The sequence below is a fragment of the Leucoraja erinacea genome, unplaced genomic scaffold, assembly GCF_028641065.1.
Source record: "Leucoraja erinacea ecotype New England unplaced genomic scaffold, Leri_hhj_1 Leri_91S, whole genome shotgun sequence".
NCBI lineage: Eukaryota > Metazoa > Chordata > Chondrichthyes > Rajiformes > Rajidae > Leucoraja > Leucoraja erinaceus.
In genome coordinates, this window is record NW_026576861.1 from 338,581 (window position 1) to 357,214 (window position 18,634).

General features: G+C 49.3%; 1 protein-coding gene across 1 annotated transcript in view; it reads left to right on the forward strand.

The window, feature by feature from the left end:
- The window catches only part of LOC129695037 (dedicator of cytokinesis protein 2-like), a 286,209-nt gene that overhangs the window by 207,649 nt on the left and 59,926 nt on the right, over positions 1-18,634 (forward strand). The window contains exons 10-11 of the mRNA XM_055631797.1: positions 211-301; positions 11,760-11,873. Coding sequence (XP_055487772.1) covers positions 211-301; positions 11,760-11,873 — 205 coding nt within the window. The remainder of the gene's footprint in view (positions 1-210; positions 302-11,759; positions 11,874-18,634) is intronic.

The following is an 18,634-nucleotide window of genomic DNA, read 5'->3' on the forward strand; positions in this document are numbered from 1 at the left end:
TATTGTCTATTGCCTATTGTTCCATCCTGATGGCTTGATTTTACATGGCACTAAACATTATTCCCTTATCATGTACCTGTACAATGTAAATGTCTCGAGTGTAATCATGTATTGTCTTTCTGCTGACTAGATAGCGCGCGCCAAATACACGTGATAATAAACTAAAACTGAACCGTACCACATGACCCTCTCTGTTTTCGCCTCACACAGGTACCTGTACAAACTCCGGGACTTACACATTGGTTATGAGAACTTCACGGAGGCTGCTTACACTCTGCTGCTGCATGCCAAGCTACTAAAGGTAACGGCCAAAGAATTTCTGGGCAAAGGCCGCAGTGTATGGGGTTTGCTAGCTGCCGTGGGCTTGGTGGGCCGAAGGGCCTGTTGGCGTGTTGTATCACTAAAAACTTACAAAACAAAAACCTCAGCGACAGGTTCTGGAGTATGGTGTACAATTTTGGTCGCCCAATTATAGGAAGGATGTCAACAAAATAGAGAGAGTACAGAGGAGATTTACTAGAATGTTGCCTGGGTTTAAACAACTAAGTTACAGAGAAAGGTTGAACAAGTTAGGTCTTTATTCTCTGGAGCGCAGAAGGTTAAGGGGGGACTTGATAGGGGTCTTTAAAATGATGAGAGGGATAGACAGAGTTGATGTGGACAAGCTTTTCCCATTGAGAGTAGGGAAGATTCAAGCAAGGGGACATGACTTGAGAATTAAGGGACAGAAGTTTAGGGGTAACATGAGGGGGAACTTCTTTACTCAGAGAGTGGTGGCTGTGTGGAATGAGCTTCCAGTGAAGGTGGTGGAGGCAGGTTTGTTTTTATCATTTAAAAATAAATTGGATAGTGATATGGATGGGAAAGGAATGGAGGGTTATGGTCTGAGCACAGGTAGATGGGACTAGGGGAGAATACGTGTTCGGCACGGACTAGAAGGGCCGAGATGGCCTGTTTCCGTGCTGTAATTGGTATATGGTTATATGGTTATAGGTAACGCAAGAGTGGCTGCCCCCTCCTCCGAGCAGCTGAGAGACATTCATAAGATCATAAAGACACAGGAGCAGAATTAGGCCATTCAGCCCATTGAGTCTTCCTCACCATTCAAACATGGCTGATATGTTTTTCCCTCTTAACCCCATTCTGCCTTTTCTCCCTGTAACCTTCGACCTGGCACATACGGTCATAATTGGTCGGAGCAGAATTAGACCATTCGGCCCATCAAGTCTACTCTGCCATTCAGTCATGGCTGATCTATCTTTCCTTCCTAACCCCATTCTTCAGCCTGTCCACCCATAACCTCTGACACCCGCACTAATCAAGAATCTATCTATTTCTGTCTTAAAAATATCCGTTGATGGCCTCCGCAGCTTTCTGTGGCAAAGAATTCCACAGATTCACCACCCTCTGACTAAAGAAATTCCTCCTCATCTCCTCATTTGTTCCCCTCTTTGCATGGCAATAAAATCAATCATTATTACGTTTAAGGCATTGCTTCTTCCTCACCTAAGGCCTCCAAATATAGGCTTGTACCTGCCTTGTCTCCATACCCCCTGGAGTTTAGAAGGATGAGGGGCATCTTATAGAAACATATAAGATTATAAAAGGACTGGACAAGCTAGATGCAGGAAAAATGGTCCCAATGTTGGGCGAGTCCAGAACCAGGGGCCACAGACTTAGAATAAAGGGGAGGCCATTTAAGACTGAGGTGAGAAAAAAACATTTTCACCCAGAGAGTTGTGAATTTGTGGAATTCCCTGCCACAGAGGGCAGTGGAGGCCAAGTCACTGGATGGATTTTAGAGAGAGTTCGATAGAGCTCTAAGGGCTAGTGGAGTCAAGGGATATGGGGAGAAGGCAGGCACAGGTTATTGATAGGGGACGATCAGCCATGATCACAATGAATGGCAGGGCTGGCTCGAAGGGCCGAATGGTCTCCTCCTGCACCAATGTTCTATGTTTCTATGTTTCTATATCCTGAGTACCTAATCTGCACGTTTACCTTTGTTATTGGTACCAATATGGATAATTACTTGAATCCAGAATTGTCTCCAACTGTTCAATTACATCCTGGTTTTAGGCAATGAAAGTGATAACATATGGCATGGTGGCGCAGCAGTGGAGTTGCTGCCTTACAGCGCCAGAGACCTGGGTTCGATCCTGACTACGGGTGCTGTCTGTACGGATCTTTTACAGAGTACCTCTGCAGTTGTACAGAGCCCTAGTGAGCCAACACCTGGAGTATTGTGTGCAGTTTTGGCCCCCTAATTTGAGGATGGACATTCTTGCTATTGAGGGAATGCAGCCTAGGTTTACAAGGTTAATTCCCAGAATGGCGGGACTGTCATATGCTGAGAGAATGGAGCGGCTGGGCTTGTACACTCTGGAGTTTAGAAGGATGAGAGGGCATCTCATTGAAACATATAAGATGATTAAGGGTTTGGACACGCTAGAGGCAGGAAACATGTTCCTGATGTTGGGGGAGTCCAGAACCAAGGGTCACAGTTTAAGAATAAGGGGTAAGCCATTTAGAACGGAGACGAGGAAACACTTTTTCACCCAGAGAGTGGTGAGTCTGTGGAATTATCTGCCTCAGAGGGCGGTGGAGGCAGGTTCTCTGGATGCTTTCAAGAGAGAGATAGATAGGGCTCTTAAAAATAGCGGAGTCAGGGGATATGGGGAGAAGGCAGGAACGGGGTACTGATTGGGGATGATCAGCCATGATCACATTGAATGGTGGTGCTGGCTCAAAGGGCCGAATGGCCTACTCCTGCACCTATTGTTTATTGTCAACCGTGCCAGAGACCCGGGTTCAATCCTGACCACGGGTGCTGTCTGAACAGTGTTTGTACGTTCTCCCTGTGACTGCGTGGGTTTTCTCCGGGTGCTCCAGTTTCCTCACACATGCCAAAGACGTGCACGTCTGTAAGTTAATTAGCTTTTGTAAATTGCCCTTAGATTTTGGTTGTCGCCTGGCGTTGGAATTCAGTGAATTCCATTGGCGACTACCTACGTCAACCAGCGACATGTACCGGCGATTGTATTGTCTACAGTTGTCGGCAACATGTTCACACAGAGAGTGGTGAATCTGTGGAACTCTCTGCCACAGAAGGTAGTTGAGGCCAGTTCATTGGCTATATTTAAGAGGGAGTTAGATGTGGCCCTTGTGGCTAAAGGGATCAGGGGGTATGGAGAGAAGGCAGGTACAGGATACTGAGTTGGATGATCAGCCATGATCATATTGAATGGCGGTGCAGACTCGAAGGGCCGAATGGCCTACTCCTGCACCTATTTTCTATGTTTCTAGATCAGCCATAATTGAATGGCAGAATAGTCTTGATGGGCCGAATGGCCTAATTCTGTTATGAGATGTACGAGCAATTCTTTTACACAGAGGGTGGTGAGTGCCTGGAATACACTACCAGGGAGGAATGGCAATCACATTCACAATCACAATAATACTTTATTAGCCAAATATGTTTTGCAACATACGAGGAATTTGATTTGCCAAGTCAGACATACAAATAAAAAACAACATAGAAACATAGAAATTAGGTGCAGGAGTAGGCCATTCGGCCCTTCGAGCCTGCACCGCCATTCAATATGATCATGGCTGATCATCCAACTCAGTATCCCGTACCTGCCTTCTCTCCATACCCTCTGATCCCCTTAGCCACAAGGGCCACATCTAACTCCCTCTTAAATATAGCCAATGAACTGGCCTCAACTACCCTCTGTGGCAGAGAATTCCAGAGATTCACCACTCTCTGTATGAAAAAAGTTCTTTTCATCTCGGTTTTAAAGGATTTCCCCCTTATCCTTAAACTGTGACCCCTTGTCCTGGACTTCCCCAACATCGGGAGCAATCTTCCTGCATCTAGCCTGTCCAACCCCTTAAGAATTTTGTAAGTTTCTTAACACACACACAAAACATATTTTAACATAAACATCCACCACAGTGACTCCTCCACATTCCTCACTGTGATGGAAGACGAAATAAAAGTTCAATCTCTTCCCTTTGCTCTCCCGTGGTCGTGGGCCTCGAGCCCTGCGTTGACGGGATGATCTTGACTACCGTAGCCGGCGACATTTGGGCCCTCTGCGTCGAGGCGGCCAGCTCCTGCATCGGGGGGGGGGGGGGATGTCCGCTCCCCCGTGCCGGGTGATCGTACCCCGCGCGGGGCTGGTCGAACCTTCCGTGACGTTGGAGCTCCCGACATCCACGACCTCCCCCGAATCTGTGCAACTCTCTGCCACATAAGGTAGTTGAGGCCACAGTTCATTGGCTATATTTAAGAGGGCCATTAAGGTTTAATGTGGCCCTTGTGGCTAAAGGGATCAGGGGGTATGGAGAGAAGGCAGGTACAGGATACTGATTGGGGATGATCAGCCATGATCATATTGAATGGCGGTGCAGGTACGAAGGGCCGAATGGCCTCCTCCTGCACCTATTGTCTATGTTTCTATGAGACTGCGTGGGTTTTCCTCGGGTGCTCCTGCCTCCTCCCACACTCCAAAGACGTGAAGGTTTTTGTAGGTTGATAGACTTTGGTAAAATTGTCAATTATTCCCAGTGCGTAACTGAGCGATAGTGCACAGGGTGATCGCTGGTCGGCACGGGTTCGGCGGGCCGAAGGGCCTGTTTCCGTGCTGTCTCCCTGAAGTGGGACGTCTAGAGAGGGAGGTGGATGATGTGTAGACACAGGAGGCCATTGACTAGGAGGGGATGCCACACACAGTGAAGGTTGTGTTGGGAGAGGAGTGCGTATGAGGGAGTGGGACGGGGTTGAGATCGACATAACAAAAGCCTTTATCTTGTACAAACTTCAGTCAAGGATGATTAGAACTCTTCTTACCCACTCCTGTAGATCAATGAACACAATCACAGTGCTAATTACTTCCAATGGCAACCAGAACCGTCAGGGCCGTGAGGTTAGCTCAGCTGTGTGGGAGAGCTTTCCGTATCCATCTTCACTTCTCCCATTGATTCAACCCGTGCAGCCTTGGCATTTGATCAGCGTTTGACGGCCTGTACTCGCCGGAGTTTAGAAGGATGAAGGGGTAACCTCATTGAAACTCACCGGATAGGGCGAGTCCAGAACCAGGGGCCACAGTCTTAGTATAAAGGGGAGGCCATTTAAGACAGAGGTGAGAAAAAAACTTTTTCGCCCAGAGAGTTGTGAATTTGTGGAATTCCCTGCCACAGAGGGCAGTGGAGGCCAAGTCACTGGATAGATTTAAGAGAGAGTTAGATAGAGCTCTAGGGGCTAGTGGAGTCAAGGGATATGGGGAGAAGGCAGGCACGGGTTATTGATAAGGGACGATCAGCCATGATCACAATGAATGGCGGTGCTGGCTTGAAGGGCCGAATGGCCTCCTCCTGCACATATTTTCTATGTTTCTATGTTTCTATAGTGAAAGGCCTGGATAGAGTGGATGTGGAGAGGATGTTTCCACGAGTGGGAGAGTCTAGGACCAGAGGGCACAGCCTCAGATTTAAAGGACGTTCCTTCAGGAAGATGAAGAGGATTTGCTTTAGTCAGAGGGTGGTGAATCTGTGGAACTCTTTGCAACAGAAGGTTGTGGAGGCCGTCAATGGGCATTTTTAAGGCAGAGATGGATAGATTCTTGATTAGTAGAGAACGCCATGATCAGCCATGATTGAATGGCAGAGTAGACTTGATGGGCCGAATGGCATAATTCTGCTCCTATCACTTATGACTCTATGATCAAACCTATTCCCATTTATAAAGTCATACAGCGCCACAGTCCCAGGTTCGATCCTGACTACAGGCGCTTGTCTGTGCGGAGTTGGTTCATTCTCCCTGTGACTGCATGGGATTTCTCAGGGTGCTTTAGTTTCCTCCCACACTCCGTGCATGTTTGTTCGGAATTGACCAGTAAAAATTACAAATTGTCCCCAGTGTGTAGTGTACGGGGCGATCGCTGGTCGGCACGGTCACGGTGGGCTCGAAGCACCTGTTTCCTCTCTATATCTATAAAAGTGTTTTAAAATGTCATAACGGTACGGAAACAGGCCCTTTGGCCCATCGAGCCCGCGCCGACCAGCGATCCCAGGCATTAACACTAGAATAGAATAGAATAGCCTTTTATTTGTCATTCAGACCGAAGTCTGAACGAAATTTAAGCAGTCATACATACAATAAAAAACACCAAATAACACATATTAACATCCACCACAGTGAGACCACCCAGCATCTCCTCACTGTGATGGAGGCAAAAGTCTTAGGTCTGCAGTCTCTTCCCTCCTCTTCTCGCTCTGCGCTGAGGCGATACCCCACCCCCCCCCCCCCCGGGCGATGTTATAACAGTCCCGCGGCTCAACACTGCGGCCCGGGGTGGTCGTAGCTGCAGCCCACCCAGACCTGCAGACGCAGCCGCTGGCCCGCGGCCGAACCCCGTACTCAGGCCACCGCCGCCAGAACACTGTCCCAGCCACCCTCACGTGAGTATCTGTCGACTTCAGCCTCGGGCTGGGCCGCCCTGACATGGGCGCCGAACCTCCCCCGGGCTGCGAGCGCCGCACCTCCCCGAGCTCGGCCACTCCGACGGGAACCTCGTTCCATCTCGGGCTGGCCGCTCCTCTCCTGTGCCGGACCGCCCTCACGGGAGCGAACTCAGGGCGAGTCTAGACGGTTTCTGCCTCCGGAGCCTCGAGGTCGCCAGCTCCATTTAGGCCTCAGCGCCGACGGAGGCAGAGAAGGGAAATACGACAGAAAAGTCGCATTCCCCCGCAGGGCGAGACTGCACACCCCGTTCCACCCCCACCCACAAAACACCACTAAAAAAACAAAAACTAGACTAACCAAACAAAATAAACAACACAAAAAACACAAAACAAACAGGACTGCCGATGAGCCGCTGCAGCCAGAGCCGCGCCGCCACTTCCGCCACTACCGTACACACACTAGGGACAATTTTACATTTAACAAACCAATGAACCTACAAACCTGTACGTCTTTGGAGTGCAGGAGAAAACCCAAACAGGTCACGGGGACAACGTACAAACTCTGCGCAAACAGCACCCGGAGTCAGGATCGAACCGGGGTCTCTGGAGCTGTGTGGCGGCAACTTAACCACTGCACTACCGAGCTACCCTCTCCTTCTCAGAAATACCCTCTAATTGAACAAATGATGAATGAATGAATAAGTTTATTGGCCAAGTATTCACATACAAGGAATTTGCCTTGGTGCTCCGCCCGCAAGTGATAACATGACAAACAGTGACAGTTAGGAATGACACATAAAACATTAAACATTAATAATAAATCATTATTATTTTTGGTTATTGAGTAGAGCTACTGCTCGTGGAAAAAAAAGCTGTTTTTATGTCTGACTGTGGCGGCTTTGACAGTCCGGAGTCACCTTACTCATGAGAGAGAAAGGTTGTTAAAAAACTGATACAGTACCCAGCTGTGAGAAAAGATTGCCCCTCAGGATCTTTATTCCCCTACGTTTTCAAGAGAGAGTTAGAGCGAGCTCTTAGGGCTAAATGAATCAAGGGATATGGGGAGAAAGCAGGAACGGGGTACTGATTTTGGATAATCAGCAGTGATCATATTGAGCTGGCTCAAAGAGCCGAAAGGCCTACTCTTGCACCAATCGTCTGTTTCTATGTTTCTATGTTTCTATCTGTAGTTACTTCCTGCGCATCAAGAAAAGCAAGTTTGTGCAGCCATAACATTTCACCTCCCCTTCCCTTCCCCCCCCCCCCCCCCACCACCCCCACTACCCCCCACCCCCCCCCCCCCCCCTCGCCCAAACCCCCTCGCCCTCACCTCCCCCCCACAAGTCCATAATCAGGAGTCACAGTTTAAGAATAAAGGATAGGCCATTTAGGACTGAGATGATGAATATTTTTTTCACTGCCATATGCTGAGAGAATGGAGCAGCTGGGCTTGTACACTCTGGAGTTTAGAAGGATGAGAGGGCATCTCATTGTGAATCTGTTGAATTCTCTGCCACTGAAGGCAGTTCTGGCCAAATCATTGGATGTTTTCAAGAGAGAGATACATTTAGCTCTTAGGGCTAACGGAATCAAGGGATATGGGGAGAAGGCAGGAACGGGGTACTGATTGGGGATGATCAGCCATGATCACAATGAATGGCGGTGCTGGCTCGAAGGGCTGAATGGCCTACTCCTGCACCTGTTGCCTATGTTTCACACCCCGTTGCCTCTTCATCCACGGTTTGCCTTGGACATGGTGCCCATTGTTTGATTGAAGGAACAAGGCAAACTAATATCCGCTTCTGGTGCACATCAGTCACAGCGAGATCAGGGACCTGACCTTTTCACTTTTAATTTGCTTGTCGTGCTTCAAGCTGTCAACTCAGTTTAGCGCACATCAGCCCGCTGATGCGGAGACACAGCGAGACCTAGACGGGCCTCACACTGATATATGTTTGGTAAACAGACAGAGTGAGGAAGGAAGGGAGGGAGGGGGAAACTTTTAAATCTCTCCCTGCACTGGAGACCCGACCTTTTTTCGTCGGATCTTAGTTGTCGTTGAGGCTGCAACGAGGAGCGGCCTCCAACAGAAGAAGCCGGGGACTCAGGTGCCGACTCACCGTCGCGGAGCTGGCCGAGACCGGAGCGGGGGGAGCGGTGGAGGAGCGCTGCCGCTGCTGCTGCTGCTGCTGCTGCCACTGCTGTTGCTGATGCGGAGGCTTCAACGGCAGGTCTGCGGACGGCGGCACCGGGAGCCCGCGGATCCCTGGAGGGAGACCGCTTTTCAGGGCTCCTGCAACGGCGACTTCTCCCGCCCGAGTTGCGGGGTCGAAGAGCTCCTGGAGCGGGGCCTACATCACTGCCCCGCGCGGCTCGGAATGGCCGCGGGACTCTGCGAGCGCACGCCGGGGTCTCTAACATCAAGACTCGGCGTGCGACCTCGCACCACCCGGCGTGGCTTCAATGGCCGCGGGACAATCGCCATCGCCAGCCGGGGGCTTTGACTTTGACTCTGACATCGGGGTGGGGAGAGTGCAGTGGAGAGATAAGTTTTTTTTGGTCTTCCATCACAACTATGTGATGGATGTTTATGTAAAATGTAAATTATGTTGTGTCTGGGGTCTATTTGTGTGTAATGTATGGCTGCAGAAACGGCATTTCATTTGGACCTCCAGAGGTCCAAATGACAATTAAATAGACTATTGACTATTGACTATTGATTGGAAGAAGGAAACTGAACACCAAGGAGACTTACAATTTCGCTTTGAAGTTGGGTGGTTATCAAATGTATCGCTCTGACTCTACCGGAAGCGGTCGCGGTGGCGCAGCGGCAGTGTCGCTGCCTTACAGCGAATGCAGCACCGGAAACCCAGGTTCGATCCCGACTACGGGTGCTGCATGTACGGCGTTTGTGACCAACATTTCGGCGACCTATACACGGGTTCCGGCAGTCGCCTGGTATGGAGAGAAGGCAGGTACAGGATACTGAGTTGGATGATCAGCCATGATCATATTGAATGGCGGTGCAGGCTCGAAGGGCCGAATGGCCTACTCCTGCACCTAATTTCTATGTTTCTATGTTTCTATGTCACGTAAGTGTGACTGGCCCATTTAGATATAGCTCTAAGAGCTAACGGAATCAAGGGGTATGGGGAGAAAGTAGGAACAGGGTACTGATTTTACTTCGGAGTCACGTGAGTGACTACGTGAAGAACCCGTCCAGTACGCATGCGTGACATGAGCCTTCACGCAGCGCAACAGCGACGAACGGGAGTAAGATTAAACGAGAACTTGCCAGTTTGAAGTTTGATCTGTATTTTATGAGGAGTTACGATGAGGGATTACGTGCCCTCCACTCCCACCCTCAACTATAGAGATCAACTCGTATTTAAGTTCTCCTTATCTTTACTATGTTTATTTCAATAACTGTGTCTATCTGTGATTCCACACCGCTGCTTTGAAGTATGTCACGCATGCGTGCTGGACGGGTTCTTCACGTAATCCCTCATCGTAACTCCTCATAAAATACAGATCAAACTTCGAACTGGTAAGTTCTCGTTTAATCTTATTATTTTAGATGATCAGCCGTGCCGGTGCTGGATCGAAGGGCTGAATGGCCTCCTCTTGTGTTCCTCCTCCTCCATTTTCTATGTTTCTATGTTTCTTTTTCTACTGCATTATATCTGTGACAATGGATGGGAAAAGTTTAGAGTGTTATGGGTCAAACAAAGGCAGGTGAGACCAGGATAGATAGAGCATCTTGGTGCGCATGGACAAGTTGGGCCGAACGGCCTGGTACTGTGCTATATTACTCTTGAGTAGTTTAGTCTACTTTAGAGATGCAGCGTGGAAACAGGCCCTTGGGCCCACCGATCCCGCGCCGACCAGTGATCCCCGCACATAATAATAATAATAATAATATATTTTATTGACATTGCACGTCAGTGCAACGTGATTTAGTATGTAGCTTCCAACCGATGAAAAAGAAAAGTAAAATAAATAAATAAGCTGTGTGTCGTGACCATCCGAGGGAGACAGACCTGGGGGGGTGGGGGACTCAGCAGGGCCGGTTCAGAGCCGCTATAGCTCTGGGATTAAAGCTGTTTCTGAGTCTGGAGGTTCGGGCGTAGAAGGCCTTGTAACGTCTGCCGGAGGGAAGTAGTTCCAACAGTCCATTACAAGGGTGTGAGGAGTCTTTATGGATGCTGACGGCCTTCCTGAGGCACCGTGTGTGGTAGATGCCCTCCAAGGCTGGTAGCTGTGTCCCAATGACCCTCTGCGCTCTGTGGACAACGCGCTGAAGAGCTCTCCTCTCCGCCTCCGTGCAGCTGAGATACCACACAGAGATGCCATACGTTAATATGCTCTCTGTGGTGCAGCGGTAGAAGGTTGTCAGCAGCTGTTGGGGCAGACCAGTCTTTTTTAATGTCCTCAGGAAGAACAGTCATTGCTGTGCCTTCTTGACCAGCGCAGCGGTGTTGGTGGACCATGTGAGGTCCTCTGAAATGTGAGTGCCCAGAAACTTAAAGCTGGACACTCTCTCCACACTTTCCCCGGTGATGGAGATTGGGGCGTATTCTCCATTATGGGACCTCCTGAAGTCAATAATCAGCTCCTTGGTCTTGGAGGTGTTTAGTGGCAAGTTGTTACGTGTGCACCAGTCCGCCAGGTTCTGCACCTCCGCCCTGTATTTTGTTTCATCACCGTTGGTGATCAGCCCAATCACTGTTGTGTCGTCTGCAAACTTCACGATGGTGTTGGTGTCGAATGCAGGAACACAGTCGTGAGGAACACATTAACACTCTCCTACACACACTGGGGACAATTTTACAGCTACACCAAGCCAATTAGTCTACACACGTGCACGTCTTTGGGGTGTGGGAGGGAACCGGAGATCTCGGAGACAACCCACACAGGTGTACAAACTCCGTACGTCGGGATCGAACCCTGGCCTCCGGTGCTGCAAGCACTGTAATGCAGCAACTCTACCGCAGCGCCACCGTGCCGGCCACGGATCCGGGCAATAGTCCAGTGAACTTGTATTCTTTTCTGAAACTTCTCCACGACTAGAAATGCGCGCAATACTTCAAAAGTGGCCGAACCAACGTGACTTTTTAAGTCATATTGTTTTGCTGTTCTTAATGCAATTTGTCTCCTTTAGATGCCGCATGAGTTTGTTTCCAGCAGCTTCCAGTGATATTGCACATCCCCGCCATCTGCTGTTATTTTTTTTAATTTTCAAGTTGGTTTACGAGCTTTGTACTTCATTGATTCTCTGCTTCCCTTTGTAGTGGACGGACGACCAGTTTACTCTGCACATCCAAGACTTCCAAGGTTCGCATACGCAGCGGCAACTGAAGGAGAACCTGTACAATAAAATCATCGACTACTTGGACAAGGGCAAGGTAAGACTTCACCACTTGCATCGTTTTCTCTTGCGTGCTGGAGGTTGTAAGGTCATACGTTGATTAGGCCATTCGGCCCATCAACTCTACTCCACCATTCAATCTGAGCCCCAGTGAGACCACACCTGGAGTATTGTGGGCAGTTTTGGTCCCCCTAATTTGAGGAAGGACATTCTTGCTATTAAGGGAATACAGCGTAGGTTTACAAGGTTAATTCCCGGGATGGCGGGACTGTCATATGCTGAGAGAATGGAACAGCTGGGCTTGTACACTCTGGAGTTTAGAAGGATGAGAGGGTATCTCATTGAAACATAAAAGATTGTTAAGGGCTTGGACACACGCTAGAGGCAGGAAATATGTTCCCGATGTTGGGGGAGTCCAGAACCAGGGGCCACAGTTTAAGAATAAGGAGTAAGCCATTTAGAACGGAGACGAGGAAACACTTTTTCTCACAGAGAGTTGTGAGTCTGTGGAATTCTCTGCCTCAGAGGGCAGTGGAGGCCGTTCTCTGGATGTTTTCAAGAGAGAGCTAGATAGGGCTCTTAAAGATAGCGGAGTCAGGGGATATGGGGAGAAGGCAGGAACGGGGTACTGATTGGGGATGATCAGCCATGATCACATTGAATGGCGGTGCTGGCTCGAAGGGCCGAATGGCCTACTCCTGCACCTGTTGTCTATTGTCTATTGTCTAATAATTGTTCAAAAACTGTGAAAACAGTTTAAAATCATACCACATTGTTGTCTCTGGATCAAGGTTTGAAGGTCAGTTTATTGTCACGTGTTGCAATTAATGTACAGTGAAATTTGAACTACCATACAACCATACTAAAAATAAAGCAACAAGACACACAACTACATAAAAGTTAACACAAACATCCACCACAGCGGATTCACTGTGATGGAAGGCAATAAAGTCCAATCTCCTTCCTCTTTATTCTCTCACGGTCGGGGCAGTCAAACCATCTGCAGTCAGGGGGATCGAAGCGCCCGGAGCCGGCGATTAAAACTCCCGGGTCGGGGCGATTGAAACTCCTATTTCGGGCGATTAATGTACTCCTTATTTTTTTTTTGATGGGGTATGTGTGTCCCGTATGGTGGGGGGGATTGAAACTCCTGCGGGGGGGCGATTGAAACTCCTAAAATGTTCGGGGCGATTGAAACCCTCCTTTCCCTGTCGGGTCTCCGATGTGAAACTCCTGCACCGTGGGAGCGGATCCAGCAGGAACTCCTGGGGCAGTCACGGAGATGCGGAACTACTCCCATCGTAGAGCGGGGCGATCCGAAACTCCTGGTGGCGAGCTGCTGTGACCTGACCCCCGGCGATCGGAGGCTCCAACCGCAGGTCTGGTAGACAGAAACTCCGGTATTGGGGCGATTGAAAGACCACTTTTCGGGGGCTTGAAACGGCGACTTCTCCGTCGAGGCGGGGTCGAAACTCCCGTATCGGGGCCTGATATCAACGCCCGGCGGGGCTTCCACGGGGCGACTCGAAACTTTGCCAGCGTCGCCCGGGGCTCCAACAACAAGACCCGTAGCGCGGGCGATTGAATCACCTGCGTCGTTAATGGCGATCAGGAAACTCCCGTATCGGGGCGATTGAAACTCCTGCGTCGGGGCGATCGAAACTCCCGGATCGGGGCGATTGAAAGTTTTTGCCTCCATCGAGCGATCGAAACTGCGCTGTGATCGGGTCTGTGTAAATCGTCCTGTGTCTTGGGTCTTTATCTTGTGTGATGACTGCAGTAACAACATTTGAAACTCCCGGCCTCTATGAGGTTCAAGTTGAAACTAAATTGTATGTATTGGTGATTGAAACTCCTGTGTGGGGCGATCGAAACTCCTGCGTCGGGGCGATTGAAACTCCAGCGTCGGTCGAAACTCCTGCGTCGGGGCGATCGAAACTCCCGCGGCTTGGAGTCCCCGATGTCGGTCTTTAACCAGAGACCACGGGCTCAGCGATGTGAAAGGCCGCCGGCACCCTCGGTTGGAGCCCCAAAGACGACCGCAGACTGGGATCACTAGCTCCGTGATGTTTAAGTCCCGCGATGGGGCTCCTGGTCCGGCTCCAGCACACACCGCCAACTCCACGATGTTAGGTCGCACTGTGGGCTGAGATACAATCACACAAAGGCCAAAGGGAATGAAGTGGTCAGAGCTCAGCTTACACATCACCAGGTTTTTTTATCAGCACTTAGAAGGAGACACATTTACTTAGTTTAATTTAGGAGTGCTGGAGAATGAGGAGTGATCTTATAGAGGTGTACTAAATCATGAGGAATAGTTTTTTTAGTTTGGTTTAGAGATACAGCGGGGAAACAGGCCCTTTGGCCCACCAAGTCCACACTTGCCAGCGATCCCCGCACACTAACACTTTCCTACACACACGAGGGAAATGTTACACTTACACCAAGCCAATTAACCTACAAACCTGTACGTCTTTGGAGTGTGTGAGGATCTTGGAGAAAACCCACGCAGGTCACGTGGAGGACGTACAAACTCCGCACAGACAGCACCTGTAGTCAGGATCAAATCCGTGTCTCTGGTGCAGTAAGGCGGGAACTCTACCGCTGTGCCATCGTGCTCTGAGAAAAATCAGCAGCGGGATGAACATCAAAACGCATTTTGCCCCCAAGGAAATGGCACCAAAATAACCATTGAGAAAGAGCTCAATGTTTAAGCCTTTAAATGTCTATGTCTAAGCTCCCCAAACTCCTTCTAGGCATTTGAAAGGCCAGAGGTAAATACAGGCAGGATATGTCAATGTGTAGTGAGCTCAGAGGAACAAAACATTTGCTTTGCTAAGCTTCTGAAATGCTAAATGCGAAGGATTAGTGTAATAGTTCTTTAATGAGCCTGCCCAAAATTTATCTCTGCACGCTATATGTTGTGAGCCCAGCTGAAATAATTGATTTGTGCAATGAATGCCCTTCCTTTTGAAGATTGAGGGGGGATCTTATAGAAACTTACAAAATTCTTAAGGGGTTGGACAGGCTAGATGCAGGAAGATTGTTCCCGATGTTGGGGAAGTCCAGGACAAGGGGGTCACAGTTTAAGGATAAGGGGGAAATCTTTTAGGACCAAGATGAGAAAAACATTTTTCACACAGAGAGTGGTGAATCTGTGGAATTCTCTGCCGCAGAAGGTAGTTGAGGCCACAGTTCATTGGCTATATTTAAGAGGGAGTTAGATGTGGCCCTTGTGGCTAAAGGGATCAGGGGGTATGGAGAGAAGGCAGGGATGGGATACTGAGTTGGATGATCAGCCATGATCACATTGAATGGCGGTGCAGGCTCGAAGGGCCGAAAGGCCTCTACTCCTGCACCTATTTTCTATTTTCTATGTTTCTATCTTTCCTATATCGCAATATCGTGGCCATTACAAAATGTGGTTCTATTTTCTGCCGTGATGGAATGTCACAGAAACAGGCCCTTCGGCCCAACTTGCGCATGCAAACCAACATGCCCCATCTGCCCGTATTTTGCCCATATCCCTCAGTGTGGGTCGGGTAGTGTTTATATGCTGCGATCGCTTGCCGGTGTGGACTTGGTAGGTCGAAGGGCCTGTTCCCTATCCACGCACATTGTGATGGTCCCTGCCTCGACTACCTCTGGCAGCTCATTCCATACACCCACCACCCTTTATGCTATAAAGTTGCCCCTAGTAAATCTAAATCCCCCTCATCTTAATTATATGTCTTCTGGGTCTTGTGTATACCACTCGTGACCTTATACACACCTCTCTATAAGATCACACCTCATCCGAGCCTGCTCAATCTCTCCCTGTTGCTCAGGCACTTGAATCCTGGCAACATCCTCGTAATGTTTCTCTGCACTCTCTCCAGCTTGACAACAATTTTTCCTGACGAGGGATATGGGCCAAACGTAATCTGGTGTGACTAGAATAGCTCCGGTATTCTGGTCGGTGTGGGCAAGTTGGGCTGAAGGGCCTGTCTCCATGCCATATTGCCCTACATAGATGGACCTTCAGCTGGAGCTATTGTGGTCCTTGTGGAGATCCTGCAGAGGGGCGTGAATGGTCCTCCCCCAAAACCCAAGGATATTCTTTCACCACTAAAGGGCCTGTCCCACTTGCCGATTTTTTTCGTTGACTGACGTATCAGGGTCGCCGATAGATTTTGAACGTTTCAAAATCCAGCGGCAACAAAAAAAATGTTGCGACACTTGAGGAGACACCGTGCGTCTATACGTCATCACGCCGTGACTTTTTCAGTGATAATAATAATAATAAATTTTATTTTCGGGCGCCTTTCAAATCTCTAGGTCACCTTACAAAGATTAAACAGAAGAGAAAAAAAAACATATAGTCGGGGAAAAATAAATAATAAGGACATCATCAATACACAAATTAAGGATAGAAATCGCTCCAATGACACAAAACCAAAAAAATTAAAAAAAACACAATGTGAAGAGAGAGCAGCGGCAGCTAAAGCGTGCCAGCGTCCACTCTCTCTTCCGACAGCCATCTTGGACACAGACTAACAAAGTACCTTACACACAGAAAAGTCATCCCCCCACAGTGGTTACCACTGTGGGGGAAGGCACAAAAGTCCAGTCCCCAACCCCAAGTTCTCCCAAAGTCAGGCCTATTGAGGCCACCGCTGTTGCCTCAACGGAACCCGATGTTCCTGGCCGTTCTAGCCGGGTGGTGTTGCCCCGGCGTCGGGAGAGTCCTCACAGCGGCTGGGCCACCTGGAACAGCCACTTCCTAGCTGGGGACTGCGGCTTCCGAAGCCGACAAGGCCGCGCCGGTTTGGAGCTCCCAGGCTCCCCGATGTTAATGTCGGCCCCGCCCGCTCCGCTCCGCAGACCCGCAGCCCGGAGGTGTTGATCTCGGCGGTCACAGCTCACCGGAACTCCAGCGCATCAATCCAGCGCGGCGACCCAGGCAAGGCATCGCCCGCTCCGCTCCGCGATGGCGCTCCAGCGCTGTGCCGCCACCGAAGCCGAGGTGCTGGGTGGTCCCCGCCAGGAAACGGCGCTCCACGCCCGCTGGTAGATCACGAGGACGGGTCGACGGGCAGCCCGGAGAAAAAGCTGCCTCACCGACCAGGTAGGGACCTAGAAGTAAGGTTACCTCCTTCCCCCCACAATAAGAAGTCCATTTCTCTGAAAAAAAAACGACGAACAAAACTAACTAAAAACTGAAAAAAAAATGAATTAAACGGACGGCTGCTGGTTAGCCGTTTGCCAAGATGGCTCCTCCTCCTGAGACCTGATATGTCAGTCAATGATGCCGACAGTCGCCAAAAAAATCTCCAAATGGGACAGGCCCTTTAAGTTGTTGGGCAGAGGGAATATAAAGAATGCTTAAATCTGAAGAAGGGTTTCGGCCCGAAACGTTGCCTATTTCCTTCGCTCCATAGATGCTGCTGCACCCGCTGAGTTTCTCCAGCACTTTTGTCTACCTTCGATTTTCCATCATCTGCAGTTCCTTCTTAAACAAGAATATAAAGAATGCATTGTACTGACTCTGATGTTCATAAGTTCATAAATTCATAGGTTCCATGCGTAGAATTAGGCCATTCGGCCTACCAAGTCTACTCCACCTTTCAACCATGGCTGATCTATCTCTCCCTCCTAACCCCATTCTCCTGCCTTCTCCCCATAACCCCTGACACCCGCACTAATCAAGAATCTATCTATCTCTGCCTTAAAAATATCCACTGACTTGGCCTCCAGAGACTTCTGTGGCAAAGAATTCCGCAGATTCACCAACATCTGACCAAAGAAATTCCTCCTCATCTCCTTCCTAAAAGTACATCCTTTTATTCTATGGCCTCCCCTCCTAGACTCTCCCACCAGTGGAAACATCCTCTCCACATCCACTCTATCTAGGCCTTTCACTATTCGATAAGTTTCAAAGAGGTCCCCCCCCCCCCCCCCCCTCATCCTCCTAAACAGTGTCGTCAAACAGCCACTCATTCCTGGGATCATTCTTGTAAACCTCCTCTGGACCCTCTCCAGAGCCAGCACATCCTTCCTCAGATACGGGGCCCAAAATTGCTCACAATATTCCAAATGTGGCCTGACCAGCGCCTTATAGAGCCTCAGCATTACATCCCTGTTTTTGTATACAAGCCCTCTTGAAATAAATGCTAGCATTGAATTTGCTTTCTTTACTATGGATTCGACTTGCCGATTAACATTTTGGGAATCCTGCACCAGCGCTCCCAAGTCCCTTTGCACCTCCGATTTCTGGATTCTCTCCCCATTTAGAAAATAGTCTACACTTTTATTCCTACTAACAAAATGCACGACTCCACACTTTGCCACACAATATTCCATCTGCCACTTCTCTGCCCACTCACTCGACCTGTCCAAGTCCTTCTGCAGACTCCCTGCTTCCTCTACACTATGTGCCCCTCCACCTATAAATCCCAAGAATATTCTTCTTCTTCTTCTTCTTCTTCTTCTTCTTCTTCTTCTTGCGTTTAGAAACATAGAAAATAGGTGCAGGAGGAGGCCATTGGGCCCTTCGAGCCAGCACCACCATTCAATGTGATCATGACTGATCGTCCCCTATCAATAACCCGTGCCTGCCTTCTCCCCATATCCCTTGACTCCACTAGCCCCAAGAGCTCTATCTAACTCTCTCTTAAATCCATCCAGTGACTTGGCCTCCACTGCCCTCTGTGGCAGGGAATTCCACAAATTCACAACTCTCCGGGTGAAAAGTTTTTTCTCACCTCAGTCTTAAATGAGCTCCCCTTTATTCTAAGGCTGTGGCCCCTGGTTCTGGAC